This window comes from Misgurnus anguillicaudatus, chromosome 21 (assembly GCF_027580225.2).
Source record: "Misgurnus anguillicaudatus chromosome 21, ASM2758022v2, whole genome shotgun sequence".
NCBI classification, from domain to species: domain Eukaryota; kingdom Metazoa; phylum Chordata; class Actinopteri; order Cypriniformes; family Cobitidae; genus Misgurnus; species Misgurnus anguillicaudatus.
The window spans coordinates 35,013,675-35,033,120 of record NC_073357.2 but is presented as its reverse complement, the minus strand read 5'-3'; the positions used below and the strand labels follow the sequence as shown (position 1 = coordinate 35,033,120).

Below are 19,446 nucleotides of genomic sequence, written 5' to 3'. Positions count from 1 at the left end.
CAATGTTAATTGTTAATGATTTGAAACAAATATGATGTTATTTAAGGTTAAACTATGTGAGTGGCGCTCTGTGGCGCGACAGGGATTTGAGCAACTTCCTGAGTCGTAGCTGGGCGCCGTGGACAGTCGGCACCGCTGTGAGTATACAGGGCTCCAGACTAACTTTTTTCACTAGAAGCACAGTGGCCCCCAACTGAAAATTTTAGGGGCACAACCAGAAAATGTAGGTGCACACGCTGTAAATCAACATGCTAACCAAATATTCCCATTTCTACTCATTTCCGCTGTATTACTTAATACTTTGATAATAGATGCAGAAATTACAATGTGCTGTTTCAAATTCATCGTCACATTTTATTGTGGACTTTTGAAGATGCAACATAGAAGGTACACCGACATTTTTTATTAAAGGTGACATAGAATGATTGAACGGAGTATTTATCCTTGTTCTGTGATGTGACATGTAGACAAAACATTTTTTGTTTGGGTCTGTAATGCCTTAAAAGCTTCCTAAAAACCTCTCTCAGATAGCTCTATTAGGGTGGGGGATTTTAAACAAGTGGTTTTGAACATATTTGGCTCTCCCTACTGGCTTAACTTGCAATCTCATTACTGATTGGCTGACTTTGCTGCCACTCAAAAAATGTAGCCAATTATTTTAAAGTGGAGGGGCAGTTAGATGCCTGTGATGTCATAAGCATCAGTTTTTCAGATTGGGCTGTTTTCTGGCTGACATTTCTAAAAGAGGAATTTCTATGAGACTGAGATGTTTAGCATGTTTAGCACTTTTTGTATGTTTGTGAATGCGGGTAGACTACCATTATTCAACAAAGACAAGGTAAAAATGTTTTTTCATTCTCTGTCCCCTTTAAAAAGTATGGTATAATTAAAAATATACCATACATGCCTTTTCAATTATTAGCATGCCACGGCATACTTTATGCTTGAGGCTAATATTGTCTTTGACAAGTGTATCGTATTTTAAAATTCCATGTTTAACATGTAAAAAAAAGATATAATTTACTGGTCGCACAACTGTGACTGGATGTAAAATTTCAGTGGCACACTCTCAAATTTTGGTGGCAAAATGCCACCATTTGGTGGCAGTCTGGAGCCCTGGTATACTCATAGAGAACAATGTGTTCAATTTTTTTCGAACGGCGCCGAGCTGCACATCCGGTGTGCGACCCCCTTAAATGCATGCACAATGCCATGGTTACGTGCCTGGTTCAAAGGTAACTTCCAGTCTGTGTTTTTTATCGTCTGGCTAGTGGCAAAACTGATCTCTGGAACAAATACCTTGTCGAATATAAAAATGTTGCAGTTTCCTAAAGACGAGGGGAGACGGCGAGCATGGATCACTGCTGTGTGAAGAGAGGTTTGGCAGCCAGGCAAGAATTTAGGCATTTGTAGCTATTGTATTAGGGATTGTCATGCGCATCTCGTCAGTAAAGCCAGTTTCTTGATTAGTGGTAAATCGACATCACCTGCTTTTAGATGGAGCGGCATTTACTACACAAAGCCGTAGTTCACTGACAATTTCACATTCATTGCAGATATATTTTGCCTGTCTCTTGTTGCACAAGCGTTCTGTTGCAAGGTTCTAAATGCAGAGTAATGAAAAGTGAATTTGCCCTTTGTTGCAAGGATAGAAAATCCGTTTTGCCAAGATGGATTTATGTGTCCGAATGTAAACGGTTTAACAAGTCAGATAGTGACTTGTGACCAAGTGTAAAAAGGCCCACCGATACCAGTAGCCGATTATTCAGATTGATATCTGCCAATACTAATGCCGTTTGATGGTTACTAAAACTTGTATTAACTAAATTCTGAAGATTAAATTTTCTGAATGTTATGCATTCATATAACCATTAATATTAAACAATAAACTTTTGATGTTTCTTTACGTTTTCTAAACACAGAGCTTAAATTCATTGCATTTTCCTGTTCTCGTTTGATTGACAGGATATATCGGCCATGACTATCGGCCGTTTTTAAACTATCTTCCGATAGTGTGAAAAATACAGATTATTGCCGGTGCGTCTCTACCAATAATATCTAATAATGTAAAATAAATATAGTAAAAAGCACATTCTAAAAATGTAACTTGCGCAATGATGAAAAAAATGGTAAAATAATTGGGAAAATGAAAAAAAAAACATCTCCGGTATTCGGCCTTCGGCTAAATGTTTCATTTAATTTGGTATCCGCCAAGAATTTTCTTGTCAGTGTAACCGTATTTTCTTCTACTGCCGTCGTTTTGCCGTACAAGCAGTGAGTCACCTCACTTTGCATCGTAGCTAAGAATACACCTTACCTAGGCTCATCTATTACTAGAAATTACTCTGAAAAAAAGGAAAAATCTGTAAAGGTCTTTTTAAATGTCTGTTGTGACTCAGTCAGCATGTTCTCTCGGTACAGCAGTGACCTTGGCTTTTCCCATGTGGCGGGTTTGCAGCAGACACGACTCGGGCAACCGTGTAATGGTGAAAGGCACCATGTGTCATACTAAAATAGCGTCATACTGATTCAGAACTGTGCTTGGATAGAGAATGAAGATCATCTTTATTAGCATCTGTGACCCCAAATAGGTCTGTTTTAATATGGAGCAGTGAAACTATGTAGAAACTCAAACAGGTTAATTAAGACGTCTCAGTGGTTTTGACACCTTAAATTGACGCTAGAAGGAAAGAGATGAAGACAAGATGGAATGAGACACAGGGAGAGAGATGACAAAAATGGTAAGATGGATAGCAGGAGTGAGTGGTGCTGGTGGAGACAGGCTGGATGACAGATTGAGACCACTGAATGTTCTCGGAGAGCAGCTGTAGCGGTGGGAGTTTTCAGATGAAGCAGTTATGACTTTACTGCTACATCTCTGTTCTTCCCACACAACCCCAGTCTGCTCTGTCTGGATCTTTAGTGGAAAAAACGGTGCTTGTATATTTGAGCTCTTATGAGTTGAATTCAAGTGTTGTTTAAATATGAGCTACTCTCAGCTGGTGGTAACTAGGCATGGGCCGGTATAAGATTATGGCAGTATGATAACCTTTAGCAAAAATACCACGGTTTCACAGTGTTGCGGTATTGCCATTGCATCACTAAAATGTGCTATTTTCAAATGCCAGGTAAAAATAAGCCTTTAAATTATAATATGCTACCTGGCTTATGTCACTCTGATAATTTTCTGATGTCTCTCATTTCAGAAGTGAAAGTGACGTAATGACCAATGTACTGTATGGTAACCTATAGTTGGACTCGATTCTGCATTTTTCAGGTTACAAGACTGACTCTCTAACCATTAGGTTAAAATACAGATAAAACTATAAAACTCCAGCTACTACGGTACATTTAGGGGGCGTGTACACCAAAGCATTTAAACGCATCTGATAACGCCAGGCAGATGCCGACTGTGGGCGCTTGCCACTTTTTTCAGGTATGAAAATATGATACTTCTGCTTTGTTTATTGGTCATTGAACGGTGCACCGGTTGGTCGTTGTGATATTTGTCCTGCCCCTTCTCCACTGTGATTGGACGGCCACGTGAAAAGTGACATTGACGAGCTGGGTTAACGAACGCGGAAAAAAAACACTGAGTGTATGTCTGGGTATAATCTACTGCTTGTTGAGCTTTTGAAATGTGCCCCTGGTCACCATTATTTTACTTAATGTGATTAGTAGTTTAATCCTCAACAGTAGATGCCAGCTGCCAGTGTTTTGTGCTATTTCTGTCTCTTCTTACGTCAAAAGGAAACCTAAATGCACTTGATAAATTTTAAAGCAGTTAATGAATACAGTTTATACATTTCAGGTATGAATTGTCACATGTGTTGTTGAATGCATTTTACATATTTCAGTATTGTTGAGACAAAATATAATGTCTTCATATTTCACATCAGTGATAAGTTTGCTTTATATGCTTTCATATAAGGCCAAGGTGTGTGTGAAGTAGTCAGGGGTCTGCATCCACAAGGCTCATAACATCCTTATTTGAAATTATTGTCCTTTAATGTAATTAGTGCATTTAGTATTCACTAACTAACCTCTCTGCACAAAACTTTTATTTAAAGCATAATATGTATATGTGTAATTCTCCGTTGCAGGGACACAATGTGGCGTGTGTTTACCGGCGCCCTCTCTGTCGAGGAAAAAGAGAAGGGCAGTCTTGTTTTACAAGACCTGAGGGAGATTGAGTCATGGATGTATCGGCTGCTGCACTCCCCGGTGCCCGTTGCCGGTCAGCGACGCGTTGATGTAGAAGTCCTCCCTCATGACTTGCAGCCAGCGCTGACCTTTGCCCTTCCTGACCCCTCTCGATTTAGCATCGTAGACTTTCCTCTCCACCTGCCTCTGGAGCTGCTTGGGGTTGATGCTTGTCTGCAAGTCCTGGCCTGCATTCTCCTGGAGCACAAGGTATGGATGTCCAGGAGAACAGAACCAGAATTGTGGCGGTACCATGGGACAGAGACCCTATCAGATGGCATATACATGAGTGATTAGCATAATATTTACACAGTACTCAAATGTACTTTATAAAGGACCACAGTACATTTTAATAGAACCATCTTTGTAATGCGTCATGTTATCATAGTCGCTTGTTATAAACAAACATCCTACTGTGTCTATATTGTGCAGTAGCTGTTGGTGTGTACTGTATGACTCAACTTGGACTGTTTAATAATTCTCTTTCCTAAAGTCTGCCTATAATCTGGCACTTGATTTATCACATACAGCATACACTTCAAGTCTTGTGTTTATTTTGACATTACTGCACAAATTGGAATGCATTACAGTGAATAATACTTAGTACTGTAGTCAAATTAGTTAATGCTGTTTTATTGAGCCTAATGGACAGTTGCACACTTGATAGGAAGCAATAATGTTATTTGGCAGTTTTTAAAGTATACACCATTGCTCTGTCACGCACGCTTAAGGGTTAATAGCTGTTTTTAGGTCAAATGCTTTTAAACAGAGCTACAGTCATGGGTAACACTGGTACTGTAGGACACTTACGTACACCCTCTACTGTCTCCAGGTGGTACTGCAGTCCCGGGATTACAATGCTCTGTCTATGAGTGTCATGGCATTTGTGTCCATGATTTATCCCCTTGAGTATATGTTTCCTGTCATTCCACTGTTGCCCACCTGCATGGCCTCTGCAGAACAGGTAATGCAACATTTGCTAAATAGTTACTGTAAATCATTAAAAACATATTTTGTACAGTACATGGGTCATTCTACAGAAAAGGTGGAATTCGGGTGATGGAAATCTGCTTAAATAAACTTCTTTCAACATACCCAAAACTTCTATAATAGCATTAATTAACTTGTCAAATCTATGAATCTGCAAAACGGGGAGCTTAATCTATGTTTATATTTTTAATACATTTTAATAAAAAAATCCATGACGTTGTATCTTCAAAACCTGACAAAATGAGAATATGATAATAGATAATGAATATGATAAAACATATAAACTTAAAATTTTTTCCATCTTGTTTTGTTTGTATGCTTTTATGTTGGTCAAGTTAAAGGAATAGTGCTTAGGAAGTACTCATTAGAGACGTAACACCAATGACGGTAACACCAATGACAATTTACAGAAGAAAACGAAAATTTTAACAAAATGGCTGCCATTAGCCATGTGCTATTTCATCAGATATGTAACAATCACATACTTACTCAGTATAATGTATTTTCATGTAAAGATCTTAACATTCCCAGCTATAAAAAAGAGTAACACTAATGACATCCAAAAAATCTTATCTCAAAATTCTTAGATATATCATGATATTTTAGACAAATAAGGTAAACATCACACAAACCTTTTGCCTTCCTCCACTGCACTTCTTCCACTGACCTCTTGTCCCAAGAAAAACTTCAAAGAGCTGATGCGTTGTTTCAAAATAAAAATGCTTTGGGTAGGGGAACACCAATGACATAAATTTGGGGGGCAACTATTTATTTGATATTATTCATATTAATAGAGTATTTTTTACCATTTCAGTGTTGTAGTAAATTCATACAGGGTTAAAGGTAAGTGTAAATTAGATTTGTTTTATAAAAAACATGGTTTTAAATAATATGTACACAGTTCAACTTCCATGTATGATCAAAGGGACAGGGCAATTTTCAGGACCAGACATTTAAAAAAAAAAAATTTAAAAAAGGAAAAAAAGAAAATTAAATTAATAAATAAACTCTCTCATCATTTTAAGGGCAGTCTATATTTATTAAATATATATCATTATGGGATTATTGGGTCAAATTAAACGATTAAGGGGTCTGCAAAAGCAAGGGACAAGCATTTCCACCTTTTTTGTAGAATGACCCATATGCTACATTACCCCTATATAAAACGAGAAAACTTTCTCTCATTCTAGCTTTTGCTAGCGCCCACTCCGTATGTTATTGGCGTCCCTGCCAGTTTCTTTCTCTACAAGGCGGACTTTAAGATGCCCGATGATGTTTGGTTGGTGGATCTGGATTGCAACAAGGTATGTCATGAGAATCTCACCAACTACACAAAGACAGTGATTCTGTATTTACTAATTCATGTTGCCATCTGGTAGTGATCTTAAGTGAATGCTATAATAATGTCCCTGTAGGTCATCACTCCTACCAATGCAGAAATTCTCCCTCCTCTGCCCGAACCTGAGGCCTCCGAGCTGAAGAAACACTTGAAACAGGTAAATTAGGCGGATATAATCATCTCCAGTCTGCTGCTGTTTAGAGGCCGTTTGAACTGTGAAACAGAGGTGATTAGAGAATGGCCTGTAAAGCTCATGCATAATAATTACACTGCTGTTATCTAACAGCTGCTGCAAACATGCCTATTTATAATACTGCATTTAAATAAGAAGAACCAAGCCAAGCGGAACCTAGCTAATGCAAAGACATTCGGCAATGATAGATCATTCTCATTTAAAGCCTAAGAGACATTATCTGACCATTTACAATGTTAATAATATTTTAGGTGATTTATTATGTATTGTAATGACTGTATATTCTCCCCATTTTTTTATTTACAGCTCTTGGAGGTAATATAAGTTTTGAGTTTCCCCACTTTTAGACTCCGTCATGGTTCTAATTCTCTCGCTGTACCCTTTATAAACCCACACAGACCCTAATCTAGAGCTTATGACCTGATTCTGAGCCTCTCTGAGCTTAATCCAAACCCATTAACATCAAGATGTGCAGTAAACTATTTTCACTGTATTGTCATTAGTTTTACTGACAAATACTGTTTGTCTTTAGACGCATTTAACAGCTTTTCACTACCTGTTGTTTTGTGTTTTGCAGCAAAATTTCTCATCCAACTTTGCCATTTTGTGCATTACGCATAATTATCATGCTGTCATTGTAATCACTCAAGCCAAAATACTCAATACACTGAATCATCATGAGTCACGAATCTTCATTCGCCATATGACTCACCATCATTCAGTCCTGAATCTTGAAACCTGGTTTAGATTAAATCTCATCACGATTCATAAAGACGTTTATGAAAACATGCAGTGATTTAACAATTCATTGAGTTTATATGGAAATCCGCCCATAGGTTTCTCATTCTTATTCAGTGCAGTTGGAATTGATTTTTTTAAGGGGATTTTTATGTTAGGTCCTTAAAGTGAACATGAAATCACAACGGACTCTGTTTCTTTTTAATTCCTGACTCATGTATTAAAAAAGGTTGAAATTTCATAAAAATCTCTGAAACACAAAGTACAAAGTAAGATATTTTGAGCAATGTTTGTAACTTAACCATTTTTGAGCTCCATTGACGTTCATAGTGTTTTTCTTTCCTACTATGTGGAAGCCAATGGTGCTCCTGTTTCCTGCTTGATTACAAATATCTTCCTTTGTGTTCAGCAAAACAAAGACATTTATGCAGGTTTGTAATTTTCATTTTTGTGTGCACTATCCCTAGTTTAAAGTTTATATATAAAAAAATTGCCTGAAAGGGACAGTAAGTAGGATTTTAAATGTTTTATTAATCAAAATCAACGTCTTTATTCATAAATATGTTCTTGTTGGTGTCAAATGACCTCTGCCAGTGATCTGACTTTTCTTTGTAAGCTTAGAATTTCTTCTCTTTACTTACATTGAACAGGTAAGCCCAAGGAGGCTTCCGTGTTGTTCTGCCGTATTGATAAACTATAATAGCAGTGAGGGACAAAAAGCACTAGCCTACCAACGCGTTTCCACAACGCGTTTTTATTCGGAACACGTGAACCAACTGAAACGCACAAGGATATTAGTGATTACATAACGGCTACCGTAATTGCAACACGCAATTGGAAAAGCGAGGCGCTAGATAGCAGTATTCGTTTGAATGCAAAATACAATTTTACCACTAGATGGGGGTAAATCCTACTTATTGTCCCTTTAAAGAGAACTCGAACCCGGGTCGCCCATGTGGTAGGTCCGTGACACTACCACGACGCCACAGAATAGAAGTCATTCTCTACATTGCCCAAGTAGCCTCCAGCAAAATTCATGTAAAAAAAAGTTTTGGGGGCCAGACAGGACTTATATATGCAAGCAATATAACATTACTTACTAGTCCAAAAGCATGATGGCCAAGTCCGCATCGGTCAGAAACCCCTCCTCCTCCTTTAGTTCACGCCAGCGAGCGAACGCTGGCTCAATATTGATCCTTGTCCTTTCTTTTATTCTGTCACTTTCCCGTTTTCTCTTTCTACTCTCCTCCGACAAAACCTTAGGCTTTTTCTTAGTTGCTGCTTCGGCCGTGACAAAAACATCAGAAAAAATAAATAGTTGCGCTCTCATTTGAGGAAGTGGAGGAAGTGACGTATGCAGTAAAGCAGTCGAATTTTGTAGTTCATTTTTTGTGCTCAGGTTACTACCAGAAACCCCAAGTTTAAAAGTATGAGTAAAAGCGATACAGACCCCGTCAGGCTACGGTAGACATGTCATTCAACCTATTTTAAGTCGATGTACCATCACAAGGGTCTTGAAAATATATTATAAAGGTTGAAAAACTACAAAGTGTCACTTTAAGTGGCTAGAGATTATGTAGAGCACACAATTCACCTCCCATAAAACTTGTATGTGAGATCTGCTTTCATTTCATAATCCGCTGTTAATGACTGACGATCTGTCTTTTTAAATTGATTTGTTTACTCATACTGTCAAATTCACAACTTTGGATGCATATTACCTTCGTCTTTCTCTTAAGCTTCTCTCTTCCCTTCAGTTGTATCCACTCACTTTGGTCACATGATTTCCTTCTGAGTGACATGTGGTCATGTGACATTACCTCCATGTTTTTTGTGCTCTTCAGTGTCTGGTAAGGTTGACTGTGATCACCCAAAAGCAGATCTTCGCCTCCGATACCAAGGTTTACTGATCTTTGCTCTTTGAATGTGTCATGTTGCGTTTGCACGGAAAATAATTCCCCTTCATCAGTCATACACCACAACACTTAGACATGCAGCCCTAGACGTGCAGTATTTAACAAATATTTAAGACTCAAAGGTACTCCTCACCATCTCAGTAAACATTCTTCTAAACATGCTCACATTTGTGTAACTTTCTCCACCTCATGGCTCTGTTTCTCTGTGTCATGGAGATCATACAAAAGCACTTCAGTATGTTTGGCTTGAGCATGTTTGAATGCAACTTCGCACTTACGTTACGCTCATTAGTCCAAGGGACAAAAATCAAGTACATGGAGTGGATGATGTTGGTTTGGTAAGTGTGCTGGCCAAATAGTGTGGTAAGCGCAGAGTCTGAGAGGCATTGAGTGAGCAATGGCAGATTTCCCAGAGTGCTTTGTTAATGGCTCAATGTGATGACCGCACCCTTCCCCTCTAACTCTCTGTCTATTGAAATCTTTAATGCAGAACTGTCGTTTCAGGCAGAAGTCTTTCACGTTTTCATACCTTTATAAATGCGTGAAGCATAGGGGTGTAGCAAACCATTGTTACAGAGGGGCGACCCACTTTAAAAGATTTCATTAGTCCTGACCGCTTTATGACAATAAAAAATAAGTATATATAGTAATGCAATAAACGTAATTGCAGCAGCCTAAGTACAGCAGTGATTTATAGACAAATTATAAACATCTGCCGTTTCAGTGAACTGAATAAACACATAATAGATGATAGTCTGCAGGGCTGCTGAACTGTTATGTCGCATTATTATTATTAATGAGTTGATATTTAAGCTAATAAGGTTTATAATGTGTCCGCACCAACTGTTTAGATGTTTCTACGCCCCTGTTCTTACCATTAATCTAAATCTACGCCATAGACAATATGTTTAGTTTCACTTTCGGCATTTAGACACGAGATACAGTCCTGGGGCCAGATTCACGAAAACATTCTTAAGTCATCAAATAAGAACATTCTTAGGGTACATGATAAGAAGTTCGTAAGAATGTTCTTAACTGTAATTCTCAAACATTTACTTAAGAAAAATATTAAAATGTTCTTTAAAAAACGACAAGCTTTGATATTGATATTAATTACACTTATCAGTCGATTCATATTTTATATTACCTCGCGATCATATTAGGATGTATATAAAAAAATTGTTAGAAAAATATATGTGCTAGTGTGACAGAGGACAGGTAGTGTATGGCAGCGGTGCAGCAAGTAAACATCATTCCGCAAACGGTGCCTTGTTAGAGCGCTCGACTCGCACGACAAACCGATTGCTGGATCAACTCCCGTGCAGAGCAGGTTCGAGTAGAGCTTGTAACATTAGTAATTTCACAACAAATTTTATATTTATATTGAGGAATTGAAATGTTAGCTAGTAATCACTGTAATACGTATTTGAGTTTAATGCAATTGATGAAGTAAGCATGTTAAAATAGAGTATTAATATGAGTATTTAAAGCAACACTAAAGAGTTTTTGCTCTTTGCTCCCCCTACAGGTTAGAAGCGGAATTGTCTAATACCACTGTCGTAAATAATTTAGCCTACTGCAGCATAGCTGCCTCTGATTGGATTGTAGGTCTGCCGTAAAGCAAGTTTTTGTAGTTTTCACTCGGACTACAGGACCGCGACCCGACGGTTGGAAACTTCTTTAATGCGGTTTTGGCCGATAGAGGGCTGAAAGCGAATGTGAAAGTGCCGTTCACCCTGTTTTGAGTGGATGAACGACTGAAACTTTTTTGGAAACATTATTTTAAGGTAAAAAAAACTCTTCGGTGTTGCTTTAATTCCTCATTAATAAACTAAACTTTGGGAAGTAAACAGTCAAAATTGCGATTTCTGACAACACATTGTGTCAATCAACGTATCAAATTTAACATCTTACCTTTTCAGATTTAAAGGTCACATTCTTCCTGATCCCATTTTTCAAACTTTTGTTAGTGTGTAATGTTGCTGTTAGAGCATAAATAATATCTGCAAAATGATAAAGCTCAAAGTTCACTGTCAGGTGATATATTTTCTTTAACAGAATTTGCCTTTCATAGCCAACAGCGAACGGTTGGTTTGGACTACAGCCCTCTACTAACCGATTGAGTGACGTCAATATAAGAGTTTCACTAAACCCCGCCCACAGGAATATGTCAGTCGCCAGCTTGGGCTCAGACGGCTCTGCTAAGCTAAGTTGCTGTCGAATAATAACACACTAAACAAACTACACAATCAGAACTCGTTTCGTATTTCTGTAGGAGGGACTTCATAGAAACAGCGCTATAGAGATAAGTAAATTGTGTTTCAGAATCTGAATTCTTCTAAGTTTTTCTTAAGAACATCATTTAGAAAAAAAGTAAGAACTTTCTTAGGAAGTTTCTTTGAGAATGCAATATTCTTAACTTTCTTCTTAAATTGGAGTTAAGAAGAATTTTCTTTTTAAGAATGTTTTGTGAATCCGGCCCTGATCAGACAAGGTTTTTCAGTGAGAGACATCAGTGCCTGAAGCGATGGTACTCTTCTGTCAGTCTTCCCTGTCAGGATTTACTCATTCATTTATCTCCCTGTATCCGTTTCCCTCTTCCACCTCTCTCTCTCTCTCTCTCTCTTTCTCTCTCTCTCTCTCTCTCTCTCTCTCTCTCTCTCTCTCTCTCTCTCTCTCAAGGCTCTGGCTAGCATGAGCCTGAACACTCAGCCCATTCTGAATCTGGAGAAGTTTCAAGAGGGGCAGGAGCTGTCCCTGATGCCCCCTGGCCGTGACAAAGCTTCTCCCTCCTCCACTGAGTTTAACCCACTCATCTACGGCAATGACGTGGACTCTGTGGACGTTGCCACAAGGTATACGTTTTCTTCTTGTCATTGTATGATTTGGTTGAGTGCCGAGTAAATCTACTTGACTTTCTTTAAAGCCATTGTACTCTTACAAAACAAGTATTATGGTATTACCACGTTTTAACATGCTACAAATTGGACACTATGTACAGCAGTGGTCTCAAACTCCCTGCCCGCGGGCCATCTGTGGCACACCGCTACTGTCAAAAATAATATATTTTCCGGCCAGCAGAAAGATTTTTAATGACTTAGTTTCAAATTGGGCCACGTTCTCCGTGATGTGAGGATAACGGAATGCGTGATCTGATTTGAATTGCTCATCTGCACTTTGTGTCAATCATTTCATTGTCACAATGTGATTAATTAATCTGATTGGGTCTTTGGAGTATTCATCCAGAGAAGAGCTGTTACTCTGTGGGGTTACTCAGCTGTCACTTAGAGAATACCTGCATGGGGTTAGTTCACACCAAGTCACAACTTCCAATGACGACACCTCATAGGGAGGGAAAGCGGGGTTGTAATGCAACGTAAATTAATCTATGGATGAGAAAAAGAGCTATCAGGTGCTCAGGAAAAGAGGAAATATGAGGACAAACATGCAAAAGATAAAAGTATGTATGCAGCTCACTGATCTTAATATGAGTATATAATGAAGTATAGACCATTTTATCGGACGCACGTGCGGTCAGGCTGTTGCGCATCTGGCCAGAACTTTACTTTCGGTTTCTGTTATTGGTCTGACTAGTTGTTAAACTCTTAAACAAATACCTTGTCGAAAATAATAAATGTTTTGCTTTCCAAGGTAATCTATGTGTTGTTTATTTTGCTTGCTTGCTTATATAGACGGTTTCATCGGACGCACGTTCACTGACGCGATACACGTCTGGATCCAAACTTTACTTCCGGTTTCATTTTTTTAATGGTCTGACTAGTTACTAAACTGATCTCTTGAACAAATGCCTCGTCGAAAATAACAACTGTTTTGATGTCCTAGGTCAGTGGTTCTCAAACTGGGGTCCGGGGCCCCCAGGGGGGCCGCGAGATGGTGCCAGGGGGGCCGCGAGATGGTGCCGGGGGGGCCGCAGTTTTATGACATTTTATCAAATAAAATCATTTCTCATGAATTCTGTGCAAATAAACCTAAAAAAAAATTAAGACTACTAACCAACACCACTACTTCGTATCATTTAATATGTTTTGTTTAATCAAAAGTTGAGTTTTCAAACAGTTTCTTGTCATAAATTTTCTTTGGGGGGGCCGCGAAAAAATGCGCCATACAAAAGGGGGGCCGCACACTGAAAAAGTTTGAGAACCACTGTCCTAGGTAATCTATGTGTTGTTTTTTTGCTTGTTATATAAATAAACTATGTTTAAATAACTTTGTTGTTATTTATTCTTAGCTGAGTTTGCCAGAAGTTACGTGCGGACCACGACAGCCCCTTGTTTATGTTGTTACTGCTGAAACCGTCTATAAATAAACCACTTTAAAAGTACTTTGTTTTTATTTATTTTTAGCGGAGTTTACCGGAAGTTACGTGATGACCACGAAAGCTAGTTTATGTTGTTACTGCTGAAACCATCTATATCCAATATATCATTATGTAGCTTGCAGTTACACACATTAATTTTTACAGAGATGGGACATAATCCTAAATAAATAAAAAAGAAACACTACCTGGTGGCAAAATTTTTTGTATGGTTCATAAATGTATTCAGAAATTTAATTTGTTAGTTTAGTGCAAGGTTTTAATCGTAAAACTTACTGTTGTTTATCTTGACAACAGATGAATTGCTACAACTTATAAAATGAAGTTGACTTTTTCAACCATATTTTATAAGTTATAACAACTCATCTGTAGTTATAGCAGCTCATCTGTAGTCAAGATAAATAAAAGTAAGTCGAAATGATTTGTGAATTTGAGTTGATTCAACAACAAAAAAATTAAGGCAGCAAAGAATTTTTTACAATGTGCTTACTGTTATAATAATGTATATAAAAAGCACAGTTTATATTTTTAGTATTATAATATATAATGGAATTTACATAATACACTTACAGAAATATTGTGTTTTTTATGTTAAAATAACTCTGCGACCCCTTGAGACCCCTGCTTTACAATATAAAAGTTTTACTGTATTCTCAGTAGCGATTTTGTAAAATTGACCCATAAACTAAATCATAGTTGTCTAAAATGCATTTATTTTTCTGTAGAGTGGCAATGGTGAGGTTCTTCAACTCTCCAAATGTGCTACAAGGGTTCCAGATGCACACCCGCACACTCCGTCTCTTCCCCCGTCCCGTGGTGGCGTTCCAGGCCACATCTTTCCTGGCCTCACGGCCACGGAGAAATGGATTCACAGAGAAGCTCTCTCACACGCAGGCAGTGGAGTACTATGGAGAATGGGCTCTTAACCCCACTAACCTGGCATTTCAAAGGATTCATAACAGTGAGAGAGATACACACACTCACTCATTGTTTGTGCTGCACACAGTAGTTCAAAGAGCAGCTTGTGTTTATCGTACAGCTTCAGTCATTTTCTGTGGGATTATTAAACATTATGTATTAATTATACTATGTGATTTGTTTGTCAGATGTGTATGACCCATCTCTAATCGGCGATAAGCCTAAGTGGTATGCTCACCAGTTACAGCCAGTATTCTATCGCGTGTATGATGGAAACTCGCATCTGGCAGAGGCACTTAGTGGACCACTGCAGGATGAGGCCAATGATTCAGATCCTACAGATGACAGGTTAAAGCCAACATCCTTTCACACTTGTTTTTTATAAACAATCTAACTTATGCATGGGTTCTTTTCACCAAATATTTTGTACAAAATATTCTGTAAAGTTATTTTGTAAAAAATAAAAATTAACCTTAAAGGGGACATATCTTGAAATTCAAATACTTTTTTCATGTTTAAGTGCTATAAGTGGGGTCCCCAGTGCTTCTTTTAACCTAGAAAATGTGAAATAGAACAAGTTTTGGTAAACCATTCTCTGCAAGCATGTGAAAAATTAGGTCATCTTGTGATGTCAGAAGGGGATAATACCACCCCTTAATCTACACTATCCATCCACGGCACTGCCATTTAGTGCAGACATGAGCTTATTTGCATTTAAAAGGACACACCCAAAAATGGCACATACCTAAAAAGTGAATTTTAACATGCTATAATAAATTATCTATATGGTATTTTGATTTATTTGACATCACGTTTGGCTTCCTTAAGTTTTTGGTTTCTGTTATTTGCTGTTTTAGTGGGAGTGACAGTGATGGATATGATGACTCCAGCTCTTCCTACTCGTCTCTTGGAGACTTTGTGAATGAGATGATCAAAGGAGACATTCAGGGGGACACACCAAGTTAGTCTCTCCATTTAAGTTTCATATATTTAGCCATGGATTCAAAGATAAATATATTAAACTTTAAACTTTAAAGGAACAGTATGTAGTACTGGTATTGCAATCACAAAACTTGTGGCTAAAGCTGGTACTGCAATCACACAACTGGTGGCCAATACACAAAATGACAACATAAACATCAGTTGAGGGCTGCAACTGCACTTTTTAAATGACAATATCCTGGCCAGACCACTGTTGTCAGTGATATAAGTATTTGAAATGAAAATTATTTCTTAATGTCTATTGACATATCAGGGCCATTTTATGATTAATTGATATAAATTTCTTACATACTGTTCCAAGGGATTTAGCATTAGAAGTTGGAGTAACTACTATTACTACCAGCATTTCGTTAAGTTTTTTTAACCCCCAGAATATTTTGTAATACTTGTTTACTCATTTTTAGCCCTTTCATTTATTCTAGCTTCATTCTTTATTTTCTATCAATTTTGAATGGGAACATTTTTTAAACGTTTCATAAAAAGTCAGTGTGTTTTTATCAAAGACTTTCAGGTCGGATTCAGAATAATAATTGAGTATAGAGTATTAACCTGTTTTTGGATCTGGAGATGCTGTACTCTTTCAGAAGATAAGTTACAGCAACCCTTACCATATAACAGTAAAATGAAAAGATGGAAATGTCTCTACTGGCACTGAAGTGTTGTGTCATAAATGATGTATCTTGTCAGTGTCCTAGAAAAAGTTAGCTGTTAAATGTTTGACAACAGTTCACATGTTGGTTTTCCTGTAGCTCAGCTTTAGAGAATTGCCATATTATCGCCACAGGTTGTAGGTTCGAATCTCATGGAACATACATACTAATGAAATGTATACAGTAGCTTGAATGCACTTTGAGTCTCTTTGGATTAAAGCGAATGCCTTGTGCATTAATGTAATTGTTATTTTTCTCGATCTCTCTTTAGATGTTGACCCTCTGACTCATGCTGCACTTGGGGATGCAAATGAGGTAGAGATCCATGACTTCCAAGAGTTCAAAGAAGAAAGTTTAGAACAAGACCCAGATCCAGAGTGCCCCCCAGAGGCCTCAGATGGCCAGCCGCTCCGGTCCAGCTCCAGCACCACAGCCAGTTCCAGCCCCAGTACAGTCATTCAGGGAGTTAACCATGTGAGTACAGTAAGTGTTAAATGTATCTAGAGTAAGGCCACATCCACACAAACCCAGTGCTTCCATTAAAATATTTTTTTGTTCTTTAAACCGATCTTTTTTTCCCCTCCGTAGAAATGTGTAAGATGTAATCAAATGGCGCGTGGTTTCTTCAGGTTCTGTGTGGAAAGGCTCTAAATCATCATACATTGTGATGCTTTAACTTACACAAAGTGTTTTTATTTGTGCAGGAGCAGAAAGAACCCGTTGAGATCGAGGCGCCAAGTAGCGTTGCTCTCCCGAACTCTGCTCCAAGATTGGATGTGCCATCTTTTACAAGACCCGTACCCGAGCCGGTCCCTGTGGATCCAGCCAGTAAGAAGCAAGAGTATGATAATCCTTATTTTGAGCCCCAGTATGGCTTTCCTACAGAGGATGAAGCTGAAACAGAAGAGCAGGAGGAAAGCTACACACCACGATTCAACCAGAATCTTAATGGCAACAAGTATGTGTTCAGTAGATACTTAAAGTCTTACCTGCAACACACAACAACATCTCTCTGAACTGTACATGTGTGTTTAGACCATCTCGGCCGTTGAGACCCAACAGTCTGAAGCTTCCAGGGGAATCTGATGGAGAAGGAGATTCCAGAAATAGCTCTCCAAACTCCACCATTTCCAACAACAGCAACGATGGTTTCGGGGGGCTCATGAACTTTGCCAGTGAGTGGCTACATTTACATTTACATTTGGGCATTTAGCAGACGCTTTTATCCAAAGCCACTTACAAAGATAAGAAAACAATCAAGCAATTTGTCATAGGGAGTCAATAATACAAGAGGTGCTTATACCGAGTTACAAATTTTTCACAAATTCAAAACTATACCTGTTGAGAGAGAAAGAGAGTTAGATAATTTTTTTTAAGATTAGAAGAGTTGTATCTACAATCAGTATCAATTTGTCAAGTATATTTTGATAAGATGAGTTTTTAGTTGTTTTTTGAATGTAGCATCTAGCTTAACATACATAACCTTCATTCAGTCTCTTATACTTTAGCTCATGCTGGGGCTGCCAAAGTTTTGCTGTTCATTTGCTTACATTTTTTACTTTCTTAAATAATTCCTTATGTGTACAGGTAACCTGTATAAAAACCACGGCACCAGCTTTAGTCTCTCTAGTCTGGCTCTGCCCAATAAAGCCCGAGAGAAGAATACACCCTTCCCCAGCCTCAAAGGTAAACGCATCCCTCCAATCTATTCATGCTATCATCCTTCTCATCTACCCATCTGCTCGTCTTCTGTCTCTTCATTATCCCTTTCTCCAGTCTCTGTCTCTCCTGCTTTATCTCTCGCTCTCATAAGCCTTAAATCTTTTTCATTCCCTCTTTCTGCTGTTGATAAGCTAATGCTTGATTTACTCTAGTCAGACAGGCTTTCTTACACTATATCCATTAATCTCACATGAGTGGATATTAAAGGGGACATTTCACAAGATTTTTTTAAGATGTAGAATAAATCTTTGCTCTCCCCAGAATACGTATGTGAAGTTCTAGTTCAAAATGCCATTTAGATAATTTATTATAGTATGCTAAAATTGACACATTGTAGATGTGAGCAAAAATGTGCAGCTTTGGGTGTGTCTCTTTAAATGCAAATGAGCTGATCTCTGCACTAAATGGCAGTGTCATGGTTGGATAGTGCAGATTAAAAGGTGGTATTATCCCCTTCTGACATCACAAGGGGAGACAAATTTTACATGCTTGCAGAGAATGGTTTACCAAAACTAAGTTACTGGATTGATCTTTCACACATTTTCTAAGTTTATAGAAGCACTGGGGACCAAATTATAGCACTTAAACATGAAAAAGTCAGATTTTCATGATATATCCCCTATACGTATATTTTTTTCTGTGTTTTAAAAAAGATTAATAAAAATCAATGGTTTAAAGAACCTTGATGCTTGTAAAGTAAGAAGGCGTCCTGATCTTTCCTATTATATAATCTTGATGTGAGCCTAAAGGGACACTCCACTTAAAAAAATAACACTTTTAGCATAGCTTAGCACAATCCATTGAATCTGATTAGACCATTAGCATCACGCTCAAAAATAACCCAAGAGTTTCAATATTTTTCCTATTGAAAACTTGACTCTTTTGTAGTTGCGTCGTGTAATAGGACCGACGGAAAATTAAAAGTTGCGATTTTCTAGGCAGATATGGCTAGGAACTTTTATTCTGGCGTAATAATAAAGGACGTTGCTGCTGTAACATGGCTGCAGGAGGCGCAATAATATTACGCAGTGCCTGAATATAGTCCCCTGCTATTGTAAGATACTAAGAGAGTATAGTTCCTAGCCATATCTGCCTAGAAAATCACAACTTTTAATTTTCTGTCGGCCTTGGTGCACAGTGTAACTGCAGAAGAGTCAAGTTTTGAATAGGAAAAATATCGAAACTCTTTGGTTATTTTTGGCGCGATGCTAATGGTCTGGTTAGATTCAGTGGATTGTGCTGAGCTATGCTGAGGGTGCTAGCGCCGGACCCGGAGATCAGCAAATATTTAACTGTAGGGGAGCTGAGATGAGCGTATTTAAAAAAAAGTGGAGTGTCCCTTTAATGTGTTGTGACACACTTTTCGTTGATAAACACCACATTTAAATTTTTAAGCATTGTACATTTTAATTGAGACTATTTATTTTCATTTTTAAACA

At 38.0% G+C, this 19,446-nt stretch overlaps 1 protein-coding gene across 50 annotated transcripts in view; it reads left to right on the top strand.

Annotated features, from left to right (window-relative positions):
• Positions 1 to 19,446, top strand: part of madd (MAP-kinase activating death domain) — a 76,560-nt gene that overhangs the window by 24,816 nt on the left and 32,298 nt on the right. For 27 of the 50 annotated variants that reach the window (XM_055204847.2, XM_055204797.2, XM_055204792.2 and 24 more), the window contains exons 5-17: positions 4,104 to 4,413; positions 5,036 to 5,167; positions 6,384 to 6,497; positions 6,609 to 6,689; positions 9,308 to 9,364; positions 12,062 to 12,234; positions 14,441 to 14,676; positions 14,822 to 14,981; positions 15,491 to 15,594; positions 16,557 to 16,768; positions 16,990 to 17,243; positions 17,321 to 17,460; positions 17,873 to 17,971. In XM_055204847.2, coding sequence (XP_055060822.1) covers positions 4,104 to 4,413; positions 5,036 to 5,167; positions 6,384 to 6,497; positions 6,609 to 6,689; positions 9,308 to 9,364; positions 12,062 to 12,234; positions 14,441 to 14,676; positions 14,822 to 14,981; positions 15,491 to 15,594; positions 16,557 to 16,768; positions 16,990 to 17,243; positions 17,321 to 17,460; positions 17,873 to 17,971 — 2,072 coding nt within the window. The remainder of the gene's footprint in view (positions 1 to 4,103; positions 4,414 to 5,035; positions 5,168 to 6,383; positions 6,498 to 6,608; positions 6,690 to 9,307; positions 9,365 to 12,061; positions 12,235 to 14,440; positions 14,677 to 14,821; positions 14,982 to 15,490; positions 15,595 to 16,556; positions 16,769 to 16,989; positions 17,244 to 17,320; positions 17,461 to 17,872; positions 17,972 to 19,446) is intronic. The other 23 variants (XM_055204889.2, XM_055204743.2, XM_055204851.2 and 20 more) reach the window with 3 other exon arrangements.